This window comes from Malania oleifera, chromosome 9, assembly GCF_029873635.1.
Source record: "Malania oleifera isolate guangnan ecotype guangnan chromosome 9, ASM2987363v1, whole genome shotgun sequence".
NCBI lineage: Eukaryota > Viridiplantae > Streptophyta > Magnoliopsida > Santalales > Ximeniaceae > Malania > Malania oleifera.
The window spans coordinates 83,709,304-83,730,886 of NC_080425.1; the positions used below are offsets into that span (position 1 = coordinate 83,709,304).

The 21,583-nt window shown below is 34.7% G+C and overlaps 1 protein-coding gene across 2 annotated transcripts in view; it reads right to left on the reverse strand.

The window, feature by feature from the left end:
- Positions 1 to 4,419, reverse strand: part of LOC131164936 (glyoxylate/succinic semialdehyde reductase 2, chloroplastic) — a 36,304-nt gene extending 31,885 nt beyond the window's left edge. The window contains exon 1 of one of the 2 annotated variants that reach the window (XM_058122497.1): positions 4,178 to 4,419. In XM_058122497.1, coding sequence (XP_057978480.1) covers positions 4,178 to 4,316 — 139 coding nt within the window. In that variant the 5' untranslated portion in view covers positions 4,317 to 4,419. The remainder of the gene's footprint in view (positions 1 to 4,177) is intronic. The other variant, XM_058122498.1, reaches the window with a different exon arrangement.
- Between the last annotated feature and the right edge of the window lie 17,164 nt (positions 4,420 to 21,583).

The following is a 21,583-nucleotide window of genomic DNA, read 5'->3' on the forward strand; positions in this document are numbered from 1 at the left end:
TCTTTCATGCTTTCAAGATTTGGAAAGCAATGGTTGAAAATGTAACTGGTTTGAAAATCAAGAAGCTGAGAACTGATAATGGTGGTGAGTATGAAGACACAGGGTTCAAGAAATTCTGCTAAGAGCATGGTATCAGGATGGAAAGAACTGTGTCAGGTACGCCTTAGCACAACGGCGTAACCAAGCGGATGAAGCAATCATTGACTAAAAAATCCAAAAGAATGCATATGCAGTCAGGCTTACCAAAGCAGTTCTAGGCAGAAACAGTCAACACAGCCGCATACTTGATTAACAAGAGTCCATCAGTACCATTGGACCACCGTCTACCAGAAGAGGTATAGAGCGAAAAAGAGGTGAGACTTTCACATTTAAAAATTTTTGGTTGTGCAGCATATGTGTATGTTAATGATCATGTCAGAAACAAGCATGATCCAAAGTCCCAAAAATGCACCTTTGTCGATTATGGTGAAGATGAGTATGAGTATCACATTTGGGACGATGAAAACAAGAAGGTAATCAAAAGCAGAGATGTGATCTTGAATGAAAATGTGATGTACAAAGACAGACACATAACAGAACCAATAGAACCCGCAAAACCAGTTCAAAATGAAACAACCTATGTAGACTTGGATGATGTCCTAGAAGGTGTCAGGACATAACACACCGAGAATCCTCAGGCAGAGGAGACACAACAGCAAAAAGTCGAGATTCCTCAGGCAGAGGAATCTGTGGAGCAGATTGTCGCACCACCACCTCCTACTCCAGCTCCGGAGCTTAGGAGATCTTCTTGGCAGCATGTATCAAATAAGAGGTTTATGAATTATTTACTTCTTACAAATGGAGGAGAATCCAAATGCTATGATGAAACATGTCAGGCGGGAGATTCAAACAAGTGGGAGCTTGCAATGAAGAACGAGATGAAGTCCCTCAACTCTAACAAAACGTGGGAACTAGCTAAGTTATCCCAAGGTAAGAAGGCTCTTCACAACAAATGGGTGTACAGGATCAAAAAAGAGCATGACGGATCCAGGAGATACAAAACCAGATTGGTAGTTAAAGACTTCGAGCAAAAGGAAGGAATTGACTACACTAACATCTTTGCACCAGTTGTAAAGTTAACAACCATCATATCAGTCTTGAGCATTGTTGCCTCGGAGGGCCTACATCTCGAGCAGTTGGATGTGAAGACGACATTTCTTCGCGGTGATCTTGATGAAAAGATTTACATGCAACAACTAGAAGGATTCTCAGTAAAAGATAAAGAGAATCTTGTGTGCAGATTGAAGAAGAGCTTGTATGGTCTCAAACAAGCTCCCGAGCAATGGTACAAAAAAATTGACATCTTTATGCACAGAGAAGACTTTTAGAAGTGCAATGTCAACCACTGTTGCTACTTCAAGAGGTATCGGGCTATATGTCGATGACATGTTAGTTGCAAGACCAGATATAGAAGAGATCAGGAAATTGAAGCAGCAAATGTCAGAGGAGTTTGACATGAAGGACTTGGGTTCGAGTAGATACTTAGGATGCGAATCTCAAGAGATAAGCAACAGAGAACATTGCGATTATCTCAGTCGGAGTATATTAGCCGTGTTTTACAGAGATTCAACATGAGCAACGCCAAACCAGTAAATACACCACTGGTCGGTCACTTCCGTCTCTCCAAGGATCAGGCTCCCCAAACAGAAGAAGAGAAGGACTTCATGGCTAAGGTACCTTATGCCTTAGCCATTAGAAGTCTCATGTACGTCATGGTTGGTACCAGACCAAACATTGATCAAGCAGTAGGAGTTGTCAACAGGTTTATGTCAAATCCAGGGAAGACTCACTGGGAAGCAGTAAAGTGGATCTTGAAATATCTACGTAGCACTATTGATAAGTGTTTACGTTTCGGCAAAGGAGACTTGAAAATTCAATGGTATGTTGATGCCGATTTTGTTGGTGAAATTGATCATCGCAGAAGCACCACAGGATATGTGTTCATTGTTGGCACAACAACTATTAGTTGGATGTCACAGATACAGAAGATTGTTGTTCTATCCACTACAGAAACTGAGTATGTAGCAGTGACAAAAGCCAGTAAAGAGATGAATTAGTTTCAAGGTTTGTTAACAGAGTTCGGAATAAAGCAGGAAAGAAATATTTTGCACAGCGACAGTCAGAGTGCCATACATCTAGCAAAGAACTCTGCATTTCATTCCAGAACCAAACACATTGGATTATGTTATCATTTCGTCAGATCTCTATTAGAGGATGGAGTGTTGACACTGGAAAAAATCCAATGTAACAAGAATCCGGCAAATATGTTGACAAAGGTGGTGACTATAAAGAAACTGAAGTTGTGCTCAACTTCAGTTGGTCTTCATGCTTGAAGACAGATTTGAGCACATCATTATCTATATACTGATTGAGATAGTATCTCCGTCTCCAAGTGAGAAATTGTTAAGTTGGAATGGAAACGAAGAAAATGGAAACGGATTAAATGGAAATGGAAAATTAAATGGCTTTGAAGAGGATGAGTTGTAGATGAAAATGAGCCATGGAGGAGTCAGCTTTCATGCGCTGGAATGATAATGCCCACGTGCTAAAATAACCCATTAAATATCTCAATTACTCCCTTCCTTTCCTATCCATTCAATATAGCTATATAATGAAACAATTGTATGTGAATGTGAATATTGTGAAGTGAGTAAGCGAGGAGTGTGAGAGTGCTGAAGGTGAGAAAGAGAAAAGTGTGAGAAGAGTTGAGTTGAGTGCGTGTCTCCTCCTCTTGTTTTCTCTCAGGTTATAGTTTATTTGGTATACTCCGTGGACGTAGGTTAGATTAGACCGAATCACGTAAATCTGGTGTTCTTATTTTGTGTGCTTGTTTTTCTTGTGTGTGTGATTATTGTTCCTAAATCCCTAACATAGAATTCATCAATGTACAAACATGTTCAAAATAAAACACTTTCACAGTTATGCAGAGTTCTAAATTTTTGACAATATTTGTGCTCTATGCACTAAGAACTGAAGTTAACTCATTAAAGATTAAATAATAAACTGTAGTAAGTCACATAAGAAGCAGACATGCATTCAGCGACGACCCCCCCCCCCCCATTCAGGATGCTCTTTTCACGTATGATACATATTGCAGCTCATATAAACTAGGCCAACCATATATTTCACACTGAAGTATATGAAAAATGCTGTGTGTTGGTATATTTACCAAAAGTAAAGAATGACCAAAATCCAACCACGAGTACAAGTGGGAGCAAAGGGAGAAATAAGTAACGCACTAGTCATGAATAGCCAAAATAAATTTGTTGAAGAATAATTGTGCAAGATTAATAATAAATTTATAAAAATGTCCTGTCTGTTTTTTGAGAAATAATTTTTATGTTTCTTATTAATCAATCTCATTTTTAAATTATTTATAATGATCAAATAACTTTAAATTATTTTTTAAAAATACCCCTTTCATTTTTTAAAAATACCCCTTTCTCAAAGCTATTTGAGTATTTGATCAAAAATCATGATGTGTGTAGACCGAGTAAGTTAAAAGAGTGTTTTTTTCTGATAACATGTGTTTGTGTGTGTGTATTCCATGAAGCTATATTACTTCACACTTGTGTGCAGACGTGTATAGGCGACAACCAGGGCAGAATTTCTCAACAGAGTAACTTAGGGTGCTCATCAAGCTCAGCCTTGCCATCCACTAACCCTCTGTTTTGCTTTGCAGCTCCCAGTTCCATCCAAAGTATCAATGCTTGTTCACAATTCTACAGAAGTTTGAATGTTGGATGTTGGGTCATTGGGATGTTGGATGTTGGGTCATTGGGATAAGACCTCCCAACATTTCTAACTTCTGGGACACTCCTTTAAAGGATGGCGCTTCACGCCTTCACCTCAGCTTAGTCTTGCAACACGACCCTCTTAAAACCCAAGAACAGGTTATCAATTAACAAAAAATTACCCAAAAAAACTCACTACTTTGCACAATTGAACTGAAAATAATACCATACTGCTCCTCACAAATGCTAACTCCTCAAATTTAGCGCTCGTTCGGACATGTACTTCAAAACCAGAACTCGCAAAAGATCAAATCGCTCAAATTCCAAGTGATATTGGGGAAAAAGAAAACATAGATTCCCCATAGAATAAGTGCAGAGTGTCAGGAGCCATCAGGGAAGCATACCTTCGGCCGTAGAGCCGAGCGTTTGAGAAGAGAAAGCCTTGAAAGAAACTAAGGAGAGAGCTTTTCTGGGGAAAACAGAGATGGGTCTTCCTCTGAGATGGTTGGGAATGTGCGGGAGAAAGCTTGAGCACAATGCCATGGCAGATGAAGTGATATCTGCTGATCAGCTGAGAATCGCAGAAAATGGGTAGGGAATTTCTACGTCCGGCCTGCAGTTGGTGCGGATAAAAAGCAGATCGATTGAAAAAGCAAAGGAAATTACAATAAAAGTTGTAAAAATAATTTAAAAAATCAATAGATTTCTTAAAATTTTATAAAATTATAATTGTTTATTAAATTTCCTATTTATATATAGTTTATAAATATTATAATTATATGAGAACTTAGATTACAAAGACATTTTTATGAGTAATAGGGAGAAAGATAATTGATTAGAAACCATTTTTTCTTTTTTTAATTAATAATGGAGATTATTATTTAAGTGTTGGTATTATCCTTACAAACATGAATTAGATGTGGAAGGAAAATTTTCACATTTCAACCAAAAAAAAAAAAAGTGTTTTTTTCTTTTATTTCGATATCAATTTTTTAACTTTATATTTATTTCATTATTACTCAAAATAAGAACTTTTGCATGATATTACTTTAAAAAAAAAAAAACGACATTCTCTTGTTTATATGATATTATCATATGATATATCCCTCTTCCTCTCATTTTTTACCATGCAATTTGGAATACTCGAACGGTCGCTTTTTTTTTGTCTTAACTTCTGCCCACCTTTCCGGATGAAACCAAAGGAATGTATCATTATGCTTTGAATTTCATTTATATGAATTGCATTTTTTATTTTTTTTATGCTTTTCTTAGGGTGGACTGGTATTTTTTTTTTTTCAATAAAAGACTCCTATATCACTCCAAAAAAAAATTCATTAACACTCCATGCTTATGTTCTCATATATTAAATGATAATTTTATTTTTTATCAATTTACCCTTTATTTTATTTTTTCTTTTGACGTTCGCTTGCAAAATAAAAAATAAAGGGTAGACTTGCCATTTAATACATGAAAAAATCAAGTATAGAATAATAATAATATTTTTTTAGAGTGCCAATAGTCTTTTCCTAATATTAATCATTTCATCCTCATCTCCTTTTATTTTGCAAACAAAAAGCCAACCAAATAAAATCGTCGACCAGAAGGAGCTTGAGTTTGGAACCCTACAGATAAGGTGCAAAAGTGACGAATTCCCTCTCTCTTTCACTTGGTTGGTCTACTTGATTCCACGACCAATCTAGGTGAAGAAGGAAGAGATAAAGAAGTGGACTCCAGGATAGGCACCAAAGAGGAAGAAGAAGAGGAAAATAGAGGGGAAAACTCATATGGAATGACCACTAGACATCTATACTCTCCCCTCTTCCTTACATCGACTCTCTTTACCCCTAATGACATCTTTCGATTCAACTACAAGACATTCTCACCAAGTATACTTCTAAACCTTGCTTATGTTTTTTGTCTCATTCTCTCCCATGTCTTCTTCTAAGTCTTTTATGCCTTGGTGGCTTCTTAATTAGTCGATCAAGTCAGCTGAGATAATTTTGAAGTTTTTGAAAACACTGTTTAGAGTTCATGTATTAAACCCAGCATTGCGCATGGTTTTGCATAATCGTGAACATTTTTGTTTCACTATTTGGATTTAATTATTTGAATTAAGCAAATAAATTTCAATAGATAAAGAGGTAAAAATCTTTTTTTCACTCAATCACTTAAAATTTAAAATTTTAAGGTAAACATTTTAATCTTATTCGGGACCCAAATGAACATATCTTAAGCAAGTCAGTCTCAAGGATAATTTGGATTAAGCTTCCATTTCATGTTAATAATATTTCTTGTTGTTCTCTATAACTAGACACAAGCCCCATTTTCAATGATTTAACAAACCTTTTAAGTGTAACATACACACACACACACATAAATAGACTAGGTGGAGGTCAATAATCAAAGAATAATGAAATTAATTTTTGATTTCAACACTACTTAAAGAATAAAAATTATTAAATTAAATAGTTTAACCACAATATATTTTAACCAACCAATTACAAATTAGAATTTTAAATAATCTTATGTAATTTTAAGAAAATAAAAATTAAAACAATTATTTTTGAAACCTTATCTCTAGTTGTCAAAAACTTTATTTTTTTCCAAATCTTTCTGCACTTGTGATTTGAAGGACCAATTAAGAGCACTTAAAAAAAGTGTTTATAACATTTATCACTTAAAATAAACAAATTGGTATTTGACTAGCAGTATAACAAATACTTATTGCAAAAAGTGATTTTCTAGAACCACTTCTTGACAACTTTTTAAATGAATTTTGATAAATAAAGAAAAATAATTTTTGGCCATTTAGAAGTCTTTCTATTCACAAGTAGAATCGATTTGTAAAAAATAGTAAAAAATGTAGTGACTAATTTATAATTTTAAAAATATATTAGAAGATAATAATACTGTAGAGACCCATACAAAATAATAATAATAATAATAATAATAATAATAATAATAATAATAATAATAATAATAAGGGAAACTGGTTTGGTACAAGACCAAACCGTCAATGGTTTGGTGGAGCTTAGGAAAACCGTCGACGGTTTTGAATTACCAAGTAAAATAGTAAAAGAAGTGGTTTGGTTAAAAACCAAACCGTCGACAGTTAGCCTATAAATAAATCGTAGTTCATTTTTTTTTTTTGGAAAAATTCTCTCTCTCTCTCTCTCTAGGGTTACGAAATTTTCTCTCTCTTCTCTCTCTCTCTCTCTCTTCAAATTTCCTCCCATAACTCAGTTAAATCGAAGAATAAACGTTATTTCAAGGTCCTAGCATCAATCCTTAGCAGTTTAACTGGAACAGATTCGTCGTTTGGGGATCCTAAGCACCACTCTAAGGATAAGGTAAGGGGAATAAATTATGTTAGCTTATTTTCGAAATTTAACTGATTAAAATGAAGTCCATGATTACAGGATTTTTATATATGATATTTCTAAATAATCAGGCATAAGAAAATGATAATTTGGTATATTTTATATATGTGTGTGTGTGTGTGTGTGTGTGTATTTGGAAAAAACCAGGTATTTTGAGTTAAGTAAATCCTAGAAGATGATTTTATGTTTATTTCTCAGTAAAATATATTTTTCCCAGACAGTTATTATATCATGAATTATCACTCAAAATGTATGGCATGAGTATGATTTTATACAGATTTATGATAAGACATGATTCAGACAGATTCATGATATGACAAGATTCATATAGAGTTATGATAAGACAGAAATTATATAGATTTATGATATGACGGTTTTTCACCAAACTATGAATATGACAGGTTTTATACTGATTGTGAATATGACGGTTTTAGGCCGAATTGTGGAAATAAGTTTGTACTAAGGCCGATGGGGAGGAATGCTCAGTATGGAAATGTCACGCCCCGAACCCTAAAAATGGGCCCAGGGTGTGATATGAGAACCTAACCTATATTTGTATCATACAAACATCCATGATACCAATAAATATGAGGGTCCAACCCAATAGGGCTCACGGATACCCTACTCACAACTACTATTCACATGAATAATGTAGTGGAACATATTTCAACCTATTACATTCATTCATACCAGAGTACTAAGTCTGTCATAATACAAAACATCAACCCAAGGTCTCCAACATAATCCAAATTGATACCCGGCTACAGTTCAGTACTCACAACAGTACTTACAAAAACTAACAGAATACTACGCTCCAAAACCCTCTAAAACGCTAGGTTTGGCTACCTGAAGGACCTGAAGCAGATTTGTATGATTGTGATGAGACACTTCTCAGTAAGGGAGAATTAGGTTATATTAGTGTGTGGGCACATGAGTGTTATTCCAATAAGAAACAAAGCATTTTGCATTTCCAGTATTTTCACAAACAGTTCCAGTATATTTCACAATCATCGATATAATCTAGAAAACTGGTATGTCATTATTGACTAACGGTATTGAACCAACATTCCACAACCCTCGATGTTATCCGACAAATCGGCATGTCATTGTTGACCCCATGGTATTGAACCGGCGTTTTAGTAACCATAATCCGGCAATCCGGCATGTCATTATTAATCCACTGTATTGAATCGGCATTCCACAACCCTCGATATTATCCGATAAACCGGCATGTCATTATTGACCCCACAGTATTGAACCGGCGTTTTAGTAACAATAATCCGACAAACCGACATGTCATTATTGACCCACGGTATTGAACCGGCACAAATCTAGTGTTTTCACACTCTTCGGCATAAACCTGCAATTTACGACCATCGGTATTAACCCAGCATGTCTTACAACCCCACGATATTAATACGGAATGTCTCGACCCTGCGGAATCAAAGCGGCATGTCATTATTGACCCCACGGTAATGAAATCGGCATGTCAATAACCACCATTCTTGAAAACAGTTTGGAACTCCAGTTCTTATATTTCATTTCAAACACATCACAATTCAATCACCATAAAATAAAGGTATGGTCATCTCTATACTTGAGTTTTATTCAAATAAACAATTTTCCAAAAGAAACGGAGACAATACACGAAACCCTAATTTTCCCGAGAACTACACACTCGAAAAACTGACAATCTCACCCTGTGAAATTTTCCAAACAAGTAACCAAAACATCCGTATAAACATAACCTACAGTTCTACCGGATCAGATTTTAAAAATAACTGATATAAACAAATCCCCTTACCTATTTTCGAATACCAAAACACGACTCCAAACAGCTCGAAACAGCCACACGGATTCCAAAATCCTAAAATCGAAAGACCATACGTCAATATCACCTTATTTAGTACAAATCAACAAGTCACTAGGCTCGTTTCGACCCTTACCTCAACTTCGGGGTAAAAACCCAGGAATTCTCAAATCGAGATTCTACTCTGTAGGACTTGTAGAGATTCACCTGCTAATCCATGTAGTAACGTTGGATTGTTAATTCGGGCAACAAACCGCCTGAGATCTTAGAGAGAGAAAGAGAAAGAGAGAGTGAGTGAATTCGCGGATTAGAGAGAGAAAGAGTTATATAATAAACATAACTTAGCCCTTAAGTAATCTAAAAATATCTCCTCCAAGATATTTATATATAAATATCTAAAAATTTCTCCTCCAAGTTTTTTTTTTAGGTTACTACAGGAAATTATGTTGTGAAGTCTGTATTGAGGTCGATGGGGAGGAATGCTCAGTATGGAAATTCGGTTGAGAAGTATGTACTGAAGCCGATGGGGAGGGATGCTCTATGAACCATGTGTTGAGAAGAAAATATGTATTTTGTTTAAATATATAGGTGTGAGTACAGTTTTACATGATATCTCAGTTAGGTTCATTAATTAATGGATGTATTCTTATTATACTAAAACTCATTTGCAGCACACTAATATTAATTTGTTTTGTCTTACTGAGAAGTGTCTCACCCCGAATATTATCTTAACATTTAAGGAAATACAAGAAATCAAGCTTAGAGAGCTCAAGGGCAGGACTAGATAGGGTAGTTCAAGGTAAATACTTGTGAGACACAGTTATATATATGGATATACCTTGTGTATCTTGGGAAGATTATGGATTTTAGGATATATGTACGTAATTATGGTGATATTAGAACTCTGGTATTGTATTTGGGGTTTATATATTTATGTTTCCGTTGCGTTGTTTAATATGAGTTATGGATAGGTGTCTCGGTACCCCACTTTGGGTACGGGTCGGTATAATTATGGTATCAGTGATTATGTATGGGGAATAGCACTCCTGTAGAGACCTGAAAAATATAATAATAAGAAAAATAAGGAAAATGAGGAAAATTCGGTTTAGGAAGCCCAAACCGTTGATGGTTTGGTGAGGGTTGCAGAAAATCGTCAACGATTTTCTTTTTACCGCGGCTCAGTAACTAGTAAAACGGTGAAAATGGGCGGGTTAAAGCCCAAACCGTCGATGGTTTTATGAACTATGCAGAAAACCGTCGACATTTTTCTCTATAGTGGGTGTTATAAAGGAAACCCGCGAGTCCTTTTTCATTAATCAAAAAAAAACTTCTCTCTCTCTCTCTCTCTCTCTCTCTCTCTCTCCCCCCCCCCCAAACCCATGACTCTCTCTCCCTTCTCTCTACGATTCCGCTCCAATCGTAGTTCAAATCAATGATCAGGAACTATCAAGAGGTTCCTAGGAAGATTCTCTACAACTTAGGTGGAGTAGATTCTCAATTTGGGGTTCTGGGGCACCATTCCAAAACCAGGGTAATTGGGATATTTTAGAGTTTCAAAGTTAATTTGTAGTATATGTAATGCCCCGAACCCTTAAACCCAGATCCGGCGCGTTATACCTAATAAAATCCCTGATAATCCATAGCTTATAATATACGCAATGAAAAACATAAACATAATCTTTATATAACATACTACAAAAGTTTACTAATTCTAACTATAATCCATAATAAATCATTCATCACCTGCATTTCCATAAATCTACATAACTCTCAAAACATTTCAGTATTTTCACAATCATTCCTTACTCAACAACCTTAAAACATAAAGACATAAAACATAAATATTTACATTCCCAAAAATTAACATAGAAATATACCATTTTCTTTTTCTATTTCCCAATAATGCTTTAAAAACCTCGAGCTCTCAAAACTCGATCTCAAGGAAATCCTGAAAAAGATAAATTCATATTCGGGTGAGATACATCTCAGTAAAGGAAGAAATATACATATTAAAATAGCGTGTGGCTAATATGAGGTATATAGATATCATTTTAATTTCATTTGCAAATCATTAACATAACACTGAAATCATTCTCTGATCCTAACCAAACACATGCAAAAGATTTAACCCACGAGATTACCCGAGGATAGCGGTGATTACCCGCCCATACAAGTAGCACCCCTCTGCTCTGATACTTAGGCAACTCAAAGATCACAGCTAAAGCATACCAGAGCACTCACCTTACTCAGTAAGCCCTCAAGTGAGAAATTAATCTCGTACTCACACAATTCATACAAAAGTTTACCGGCGAAGGTTCCCAAGAATAGGGAAATCTACCCGTCCGTACAAGTAGTTTCCCTTTGTCCTAACACGTTATGCAACCTATTGCTACACCTGATATAACCAAGGCACTTGCCTTTCTTAGCAAGCCCTCGGGCGAAGAGTTTGCCTTGCCCAAACGTAACATATTCTACTAGCATAAATACTGCTAATATCATAATACATTATTCTTTCTGTCATTATTCAACCATTCACATATGTTCATGTTCATAGCTTTAACATTTCATTGCATTTCACTTTAAGCGACTCTTTCCCGTTTTACATTGTTCACATTTCACACTTCATTTCCGTTTAATTCATTTCCATTTTCATTTCATTTCATTACATATCTAGCATCTTTCAGTTGTTTTACCCAACATCTTTAAGCTATTTTACCTAACATTTTTCAGCTGTCATACATTTACCCAACATCTTTCAGCTGTTTTACCCAATATCTTTCAACTATTTTACCTAGCATATTTTAGCTGTTTTACCCAGCATTTTTCAGCTGTCATACATTTACCTAGCATCTTTTTAGTTGTTTTACCCAGCATATTTTAGCAGTTTACATGGTTGCATTAACACAAACAAACAACATAATTCATATCATATTTCATTCTCAATTAATTACTTACTTAACTTGCATCTCATACATTTAACATATATTTGCACAGAACTTACATTTACTCATTCCACACAATTTAGTAATAAAATTCATACACTGCCTGTAAAATAAGTCAACCAACATTTAATGTTTATATACTGAAAATACCTTTCATTTCTTACATAATTATCCTGAAAATATTTTCCACTTTCATAAGTTCATTTTCGCATATACGTATCTAATAAACAGCCCTAAACTTAGAAAAACATAATTTAAACGGTTCACATTTTAAACTCATACCGAGACATATACACGTATATATAACGCAATTCATTTTTTATAAAAATTCTGATTTAATATATATTTTTTCCCTTTCTTGAATTCTGGTTGACATTCTAAGCTAATGATTTGTGGTCAAGTTGAGTGTTTGATATTTAAATTGGAGTATATGGAAATGTGTGGAATTCCTGAAATGAGAAAATAAAAGATTAGGTAATGAATTTCGATGATGAAATTTTCGAAAGGAGTGAAGAATGTAATAACCCAAAAAAAAAATTTTAAAAATTAATTAATTAAAATTATTAATCAATTAATTAATTAAACATTATTAAATTAAAATAAATAAATAAATAAATAAGTAATTTAAAAAAATTATTATGAATTAATTAATTAATTAAGTATAATTAAATCTTATGTATTAAATAAATAATATGATATATATATATATATATATATGTATAATATAATATTATTATATTATATGTAAAGTAAGTAAAAGGAAAAAGAAACAAAAGATAAGGAAGGCCTGCGAATTGCAGAAGCTTCCTGCATGTTCTCTCAGTATCTCCGTCTCATTCCTCCGTTCTCCTCCTCTTTCTTCTCGAATTCATCAGCCTAACGAGCGCCGATCGAAAAATAGAAGGTGTCGTTGGATTTATAACTCTGTCACTGACATTTTTATTGGAGCGGATTTGTCATGGGAGCGACGTAGGTACCACTCTTAGGAAAATGTATATTTCCTCTAATTTCTCAATTTTTCGTTAAATCTGCTGTTAAATCGACGATCAGACACCACCATGGGTCCTAGTCGTGATCATCGTCATCTTGGCGTAGGTAATTTTTCAATTGGGGTTTTTTAGGCCCCACTTGAAAGCGAGAGTGAGATTTGAAAATTTTGGCAAATTGGTTATATTTGAGGGTATAACCATTTATTTGGTATTTAAGGGTGTAGGAAATATTAAAATAATATTTTATTTATGAATAATTTAATGGATTAAGATTTTTGATTCAGGGTCCAGGTGAGTGCCGCAGACATCTTTTCAAGGTCCCTGTTGGCGTAGTTCAAGAACAGGTAAGGGGAAAGATATATATTAAACTAGAATTTTTATGAATTTCATGAAAAATGAATTGTGTTATATATACGTATATATGTTTTAATATGGGTTTAAAATGTCAATCATTTAAATTATGTTTTTTCGAGTTTAGGGTTGTTTATTAGATACGTATATGCGAAAATGAACTAATGAAAGTAGAAAATATTTTCAAGATAATTATGTCAGAAATTAAAGGTATTTTCAGTATATAAATATTAAATGTTGGTTGGCTTATTTTACAGGTAGTGTATGAATTTTATTACTGAATTGTGTGACATGAGTAAATGTAAGTTCTGTTCAAATATATGTTAAATGTATGAGATGCAGGCTAAACAAGTAAAGTATTGAAAATAAAATATGATATGGACAATGTTGCTTGTGTATGCTAAATACAATCATGTAAATCTAAAACAGTTGAAAGACAGTCATGTTAGCAGATTTAGCGCATTTTTATGTAGACTAACTGATGACAGTTAAAAAGAGTTGTGTTAGCAGATTCTAGCGCATTTTTATGTGGACTAACTGATAATGGCTAAAGACCAGCTGTAGTACAAAGGAATGAAATGAAAATGATATGCAATGAAATGACAATGGAATGACCATAGAATGAAATGACAAATGTGAACGATGTAAATGGGAAAGAGTCACTTAAAGTGAAATGAAATGTAATGTTTAAGCTATGAACATGAATATATGTGTATGATTGAATAATGACAGAAAGGAATAAAGTATTATGATATTAGAAGTACCTATGTACGTAGAACATGATGTGATTGGGCAGGGCGTACTCTTTGCCTGAGGACTTACTGTAACGACCAAAAAAAAAAAAAAAACTCAATGGCTAAGCTTTCTGGAGAAAACAGAGAGTAGAAGGAAAATAAATAAATAAATAAAAATAATAAATTATTATTAATTAATTAATTATTATTAAGAAAATTAATAAATTAAGAAATTTAAGGATTTTCGATATATATAAGTATATATAAGTATTTATAAGTATATATGTATATATAAGCATTTATAAGTATATATGTATATATATATAAAGAAAGATAAAGGTTAAAGAGGATAAAGGAAAGAAAAAAAAAAGAAAAAGAAAAAGAAAAAGAAAACTTAGTGTTTAAGTTTTCTGCTGGAACAAAACAGAAGGAAAGAAGATAAAAAAAATTCACGCGCACAGAACAGAACAAGAAGGAAAGAAAGAGAGAGAAAGAGAGAGAAAGAGAAAGAAAAATTAAATATATTCTCTCACTCTCCACTCCTCTTCTTTCTACGATTTCGCGGTCGATTCTCATCCAATTGAAAATCCAAAAATACCACCGAATTCCATTCTTCGCCATCGACATATCTACCGAAGTGGATTTGTCATAAGAGTAACGTGAGCATATCTTGTGGGGTAAGCTAAATTCTCATTCTTATCTCAATTTTTCCTAAATTTTAAGCCAAATGAGCGATCGAACACCACCCCGAGAATTTAGGAATGATTTTCTACAAGTCTAGCGGAGTGAAATTCTCGTGGGGTTATTGTAGAAATAGTCCAAAATTAGGATAAATGTGTTATTTAGAAATTAATTATTATTTAATTATTATAAATTAGGAAATATTAAAATAATATTTTATTGGGGTTAATTTGATTGAATCAGGGTTCGGGTGAGCGTCGTGGGTATAAGTTTGGGAGCCCTGCAAGCGTAATTTAGGGAATCAGGTAAGGGGGAATAAAATTATATCAGTATTTTATTAAGGTGAATTGGTTATTTACGAGCATACGAAATTTATTATTTATCTATATGATTTTCATAATAGCTTGATTACTAGGAAAATGATGATTTTGGTTTAAGGTTATATTTGAGATAATTGTTTATGATATTAAATTCGTGTGACATGAGAGTAATTTTTCCTAATAAATTGAATATAAATTGTTGTGGCATTTGGGTTTGTATGTGGGGATGTTTGGAATGATGATGACATGAGGAATGTATTGTTATGTTTGAATCCTGTGTGGAAATGTATTGATCTGTGGGGATACTGTGTGGAAATATATTGATCTGTTGGAATACTGTGTGGGAATGTATTAATTTGTTGGATTCCTGTGTGAAAATGCATTGATGCGTCTGTGTGAACTAATTGGTGTGGTTATTCGTATGCATCTCAATATAACGTTGGCATAAGGAGGTTGTTATATTGCTTAGATGTAAATCATGATATGACGTTGGCAGGTTGAGAAGTTTGTTATATTATCATTTATATGGGGTAAGACATTGGCAGGTCGAGGAGCTTGTTCTATTGATGTATGACGGGTAGGTCATGGGGATTGGATACTGGTGAATAATGGCGCCTGTGTGGGCCATGTTATATACCCTGTGTGGGTAGTGGTGCCTGTGTGGGCCACGTTATATCCTGTGTGGATAATGGCGTCTGTGTGAGCCATGTTATATACCCTGTGTGGGTAGTGGTGCCTATGTGGGCCACGTTATATCCTGTGTGGATAATGGCGTCTGTGTGGGCCATGTTATATACCCTGTGTGGGTAGTGGTGCCTGTATGGGCCACGTTATATCCTGTGTGGATGATGGCATCTGTGTGGGCCATGTTATGTACCATGTGTGGTTAGTGGTACCTATGTGGGCCACGTGTAGATAAGAAGTACGTACGTACCTGTGTGGGCCACGTACTGACATGTACGCAGTTGCTTTGTGTGGGCCACATACTGAGGACATTGGAAGATGAAGTATGAGATGCATGATTCCTGTGTGGATGTGTTGTGCGCATGTGAATTTAATTATAGCATAAAAATAATGGCATAGTATATTGTGAATGCATGTGTGTGCATGCGGCGAGGTAAACATACCACCGAGGGCTTGCTGAGAAAGGCAAGTGCTCTGCTAGGTAGTTTCTTGGTATCAGTGCAAAGGGATGCTACTTGTATGGGCGGGTAGACATCCCGATCCTCGGAAACCTTCGCCTTTAAAATAATAAAGATGTGTGTACTGGCAGCGAGGTAATACTTCACCTAAGGGCTTACTGAGTAAGGTGAGTGCTCTGGTAGGTAGTTTTTAGTACCAGAGCAGAGGGAAGCTATTTGTATGGGTGGGTAATCTTCCCTATCCTTGGGGACTTTCACCTGCATAAAAATTATGTACTTGTGCATATTGGATGTGTGTATGATATCATATGTTAGTGATGTTATCAGTGATACATTTTCTCAGTTGTTATTGATGTTATATGAGAAGCAGTTTATTTTGAGATATAAATATTAAAACTCAATTGTCACACACTGTTATAATTTATTCCACCCTTACTGAGAAGTGTCTCACCCTAATGGATTAATAATTTTTCAGGTTCTTCTAGAGACTGGGTTTGAAGGCCTTGGCGGGGACTTTTTGTGGTAGTTTCTTTTTGGGGTATTGTGAGATACTGATATATGTATAGATATATTTGTACGAGATTATGTTTTAAATACTGGTTGTGGAGATAGATATTTGGATGTTGTAGTGTTGGTTTTTGGTTGTTATATAGAACTCTGGTATTTATTTGAGGTTATTTATTTATGTTCCACTGCGTGCATGATAATTATGGTATCAAATGCAGGTGATTGGAACACGTGGCACTCAAGCCCCACTTGGCGGGTCGGGGCGTCACACTTGCTGAGAAAGGCGAGTGCACCAGTAGCTTCAGATGTGGCAGTAGCCGCATAACGTACTAAGGCAGAGGGAACCTACTTATATGGGCGGGTAGATTTCCCTATCCTTAAGGGCCTTTGATGATAAGCTATTGTTGAACGGTGTGAGTACGAGATCAATCTAACACTTGAGGGCTTATTGAGTAAGGTGAGTGCCCTGGTATGCTTTAGTAGTGACCTTAGGGTTACCTAAATATCATAGCAGAGGGGTGATACTTGTATGGGCGGGTAATCACCCCTATCCTTAGGTAATCTCGTGGGTTAAATCTCTGCATGAGATTGATTATGTTCAAAAAATGATTTCAATGCTATGTTAATAATTTGAAAAATGTTATTAAAATGATATTTATATACCTCATATTACCCACACGCTGTTTTAATATATTCTTTCCTTACTAAGATGTGTCTCACTCGAATATAAATGTATCTTTTTCAGGATTTCCTCGAGATCGAGCTTAGGGAGCTCGAAGGTTTTAGCTTTTTTGAGAATCATAAAAGAAAAAAGGTGTATAATGATAATACTTTGGGGAATGTAAATGTTTATGTTTTAAGTCAGTTATGAAAGGAATAATTGTGAAAATATTGGAATGTTTGAAGAAGTATGTATTTATGGTAATGCGGGTGTTGGATGGATAGAATAGATGTTATATAGGGGTAGTAAACTCTGGTATTATTGATAATAGTTTTTATGTTATATGGAGATTATGTTTATGTTTTTCGCTACGTATATTATAAAAATTATGGATTATCAGAATTTTATTAGGTATAACACACCGTACCCGGGTTTAAGGGTTTAGGGCATTACAATATAGAGTTTAGGGAATATTAAATGTTAATATTGTGGAGGTTACGTTGAATAATTTGGGGAAAAATGAATTTCAAGTTTTTGAGCTACAAACGCCTTGCAACGTATGTTTTAGGGTGTTAGTGGACCTCTCAATAAGTTAGGTAAAGGGAATATATTATAGTAGTATTTTGTGAAAATTATTAGTTGAGAAATATGAGAAATGGAAATATGATATTTTACCTGAAATTATTATGATATGAATATCAAATAAAAATTGTGTGGCATATGATTTATACTAAAATATATTTGAAACTGAGTTAAATGATTTACATTAAGAATTATGAGATTACGAAATGTGTATTGCAATATGAAATACTGAAATGTGGAAAATGATGAAAAGTGATATGTATTGAAATGTATCTTTTGAGAAATGATGAAATATGAAATGTGGAAATGTTTTATTGAGAAATGTTGAATAACGTGAAATGAAATATGTATATGCTATTATGAGATGAAATGAATATTGAATTGATGAAATATCATTGAAATGATGAAATGAGTTGTGAATGCGGGAAATGAAAATACTGCAATATGAAATCTACAATGTAAATCTTGAGATGTGATTACTGAAAATGTGAACGTTGCAATGTTAATGCTGCAATGAGAATGATGAAATGTGAATACTGATATGAGAATATGAGAATGAGAATATTGTAACGTGAATACTGTAATATGAATGTGAAATGTGAATATTGAAATGAGAATACTGAAAATGTGAAAAATTGCAATGTGAACACAGCAATTGTGAATACTGGAATGTGATTGAGAAATGTGAATGAAGAGATGTGAAAATGCAAACCTTCATGGATAGATAATGATATTGAGCACGGTTGTGGTGATCCAAAAAATAAAAAATTAAATTAAAATTAAATTTAATTAATTTTTAGTTTTAAACAATAATAATAATTAATTAAATGATATAATAATAATAATAATAATAATAATATATATTATATATAATATATAATGTGATAAGATTACATCCTAAGATTGAAATCTCAGGATGTCATATGCAGAGAGTCGCCCAACCTTCCTATTCTGTTGCAGTTCTTCGTCCTCCTCCGTCTCCTCTCTCCCACTCTCCTCAATCTCGTCTCCAATATTTGGTCAATCGGAAGTCTAAAGATATCGTTGGGTTTCTATCACCATCACCGACAATCCTACTGGAGCGGATTTGTCACAGGAGTGGCGTAGGCATATCTTCTCGGTAAGGCCAATTTTCACTTTTACCTTAGTTTTTCTTAAACTATAAGGCTAATTAACGAATGGAAATTGTCAGGAGATTTGTGGGGAGATTCTCTACAATCTAACCGGAGCGGATTTTCGAATTGGAGCTCCGGGGTACCAATCCTAAATCGGGGGTAAGTTTAATAATTTAGGCTTTATTAGGCTATTTAGGGTATTCAGAGCCTAGGGAAATTTTAAGGAAAGTTACTCTAAGGATTGTGATGAGTTATGTAGTGAAATTTGAATTTTAGGGTTTTAGGGATTTGAAACGTCATGGGGCTTAGGCCGAGGTGTTAGCGGGCTTTTTTAGGAATCGGGTAAGGGGATTAAGTTAAGTCAGAAATTTTATTTAATTTGAACCGATTAAATTAATATATTTATTTATTTATTTATTTATTTAAGAATTTGAAGGTTATTTCGAAAACCAACCGTTTGAAATGTATTTTACAAACCTAGGATATATGGTGTGGTATTTTGAATAGAAACAAACGGTGGAAAGTTTGGTTGTTTGTATGGTTATGTTTAAATGTTAAAATCGTGTGACCGATGATTATTTGGTAAGATTTATTGTTTAACTGGATTTGAGATTGTTTGCGAAATATTGGAACTATTTGTGAAATACTGGCATTGTTGCGAAAATACTAGAATTGCTTGTGAATAATGCAGGAATTTGGTATGACAGCCGAGGGCCAAGTTTTAATTGACGGCTATACGCTAGGTTGTATTTTGTGGTCGGGGGCTAGGTTTTTGGAATAACAGGAAATATATGTGAATTGATGTTTTAAATAGTGATTTCTATTATCTAAATTGCATGATATGCGTTAGGAAGCCTAGGGACCAGTGTATTGTGAGCACGGTACCGTTACTAGAGATTTGTTATGTGGTCGTGTGCGCCCACACCGCCTTATCCGATTTGCCTATGTGAGGTGAATGTACCCGCCTGGGGGGTGAGGGTAATCAGATCAGTAGTTGGAGCTGCATATACCTGCAGAGTATGTTAGCGGTGAGTACAAATGACTATTGTCTGGTTGGATCCCCCAGGACAATAGTCTAGCCTTCAAGTTGCACAACTCGTGCCATGGGGGAAGTAAATGACATGTTTGTCACAGGGAGTGTCTTATATGCATATCTGTTAATTTATGTGAATACAAATAATTAATAAGATAATTTCGAGGGCTTGTTGAGGAGGCGAGTACCCTAGTAGCAGTAATGATATTAAAGTAGAGGGAAGCTACTTGTATGGGCAGGTAATCTTCCCTATCCTCGGCTAATCGTGTGTATGAGTGTAAAATAAGAATATTTTCATAAATGTGTTTATCAACTTAGTGAATTGGTTATTTTCTGTACACTAAATACATGCTGGCCACACACTGACATTAACTTAGTTTTTCCCTTACTGAGCTGTGCCTCACCCCTACTTTACAAACTATATTTTCAGGAAATCCTAGAGATCGGGTCTAGTGGGCTAGAGGAGTCAGGCTAGAGGTGTAAATTTATGCAGGTAGTGTGTAGATGGAGATTTTATTTTTGTTTAGTTTTATGGGATGTAATTATGTAAAAATGGATATATTTGTGTATAAAGATAGTTAGAACTCTAATAACATAATTTGAGAATTTTGTATTTTATTTCCGCTGCATATATGTGTTTTATATATGATGAATAAGGTATTAGGTACACAAACGTCACTAAAGTAGCATTTCAGGCCCATGTGGCAGGTCGGGGTTGTTACAACGATACCATTACTAGTGGTGATTAAGTGCAATCACACGGACTCATGGAACGTGTGGCGTGATAGTTTGAATGAACCAGTGTGAAGGGTTGTATTGCCCCCTGAGTCCGAATCAGGGTATATGGCAGGCTATTTGTACTGCAGACGAGTATATGGTATGTTTATTTTGATTTAACTAGGTAGGTCAACCGTGGTTAGGTCCAGCCTTCGGGGTCGCACAACCCTAACCATGGGGGGAAGCAAGGCGTGGAATATGGAGAGTGACCTCGACTGTGGGGTGAAGCATGGCGTGGTGAAATATTCTCATGGCAGCCATGAGTTATAGATGTGGATGTATTGGTTGCTGAGGATACTTATGGGCTGGATAGTGAGATGAACTTGGGAAATAAAAAAGCGTGAGTTAATAACATAATTAATTAAAGTGAAGTAAACTCTTCACCTGAGGGCTTACTGAGTAAGGTGAGTGCCCTAGTAGGTATTAGTTATAGCCAAACCGAGTTAATTGGGTAAGAATACAAAAGGTATACAAACAATATTAGCGCAAAGGGAAGCTACTTGTATGGGTGGGTAATCCTCCTTATTCTCGGAAACCTCGCTGGTAAACATAGGTTGCGTGTGAATGAATTTGGAAATGGAATTAAAAACTTATGAAAGCTTGTGTTTTATATCTATATGATTATGAATGTAGAATTGGTATATTTTTCTCAGAAGATATTATCACTGAAATGAATATATGTTATGATATAATGAAACTCATATTGCCACACACTGTAGATAATTTATTCTGTTTTAGTGAGATGTGTCACACCCACTCATTTAAATATTTCAGGAAATCGAGATA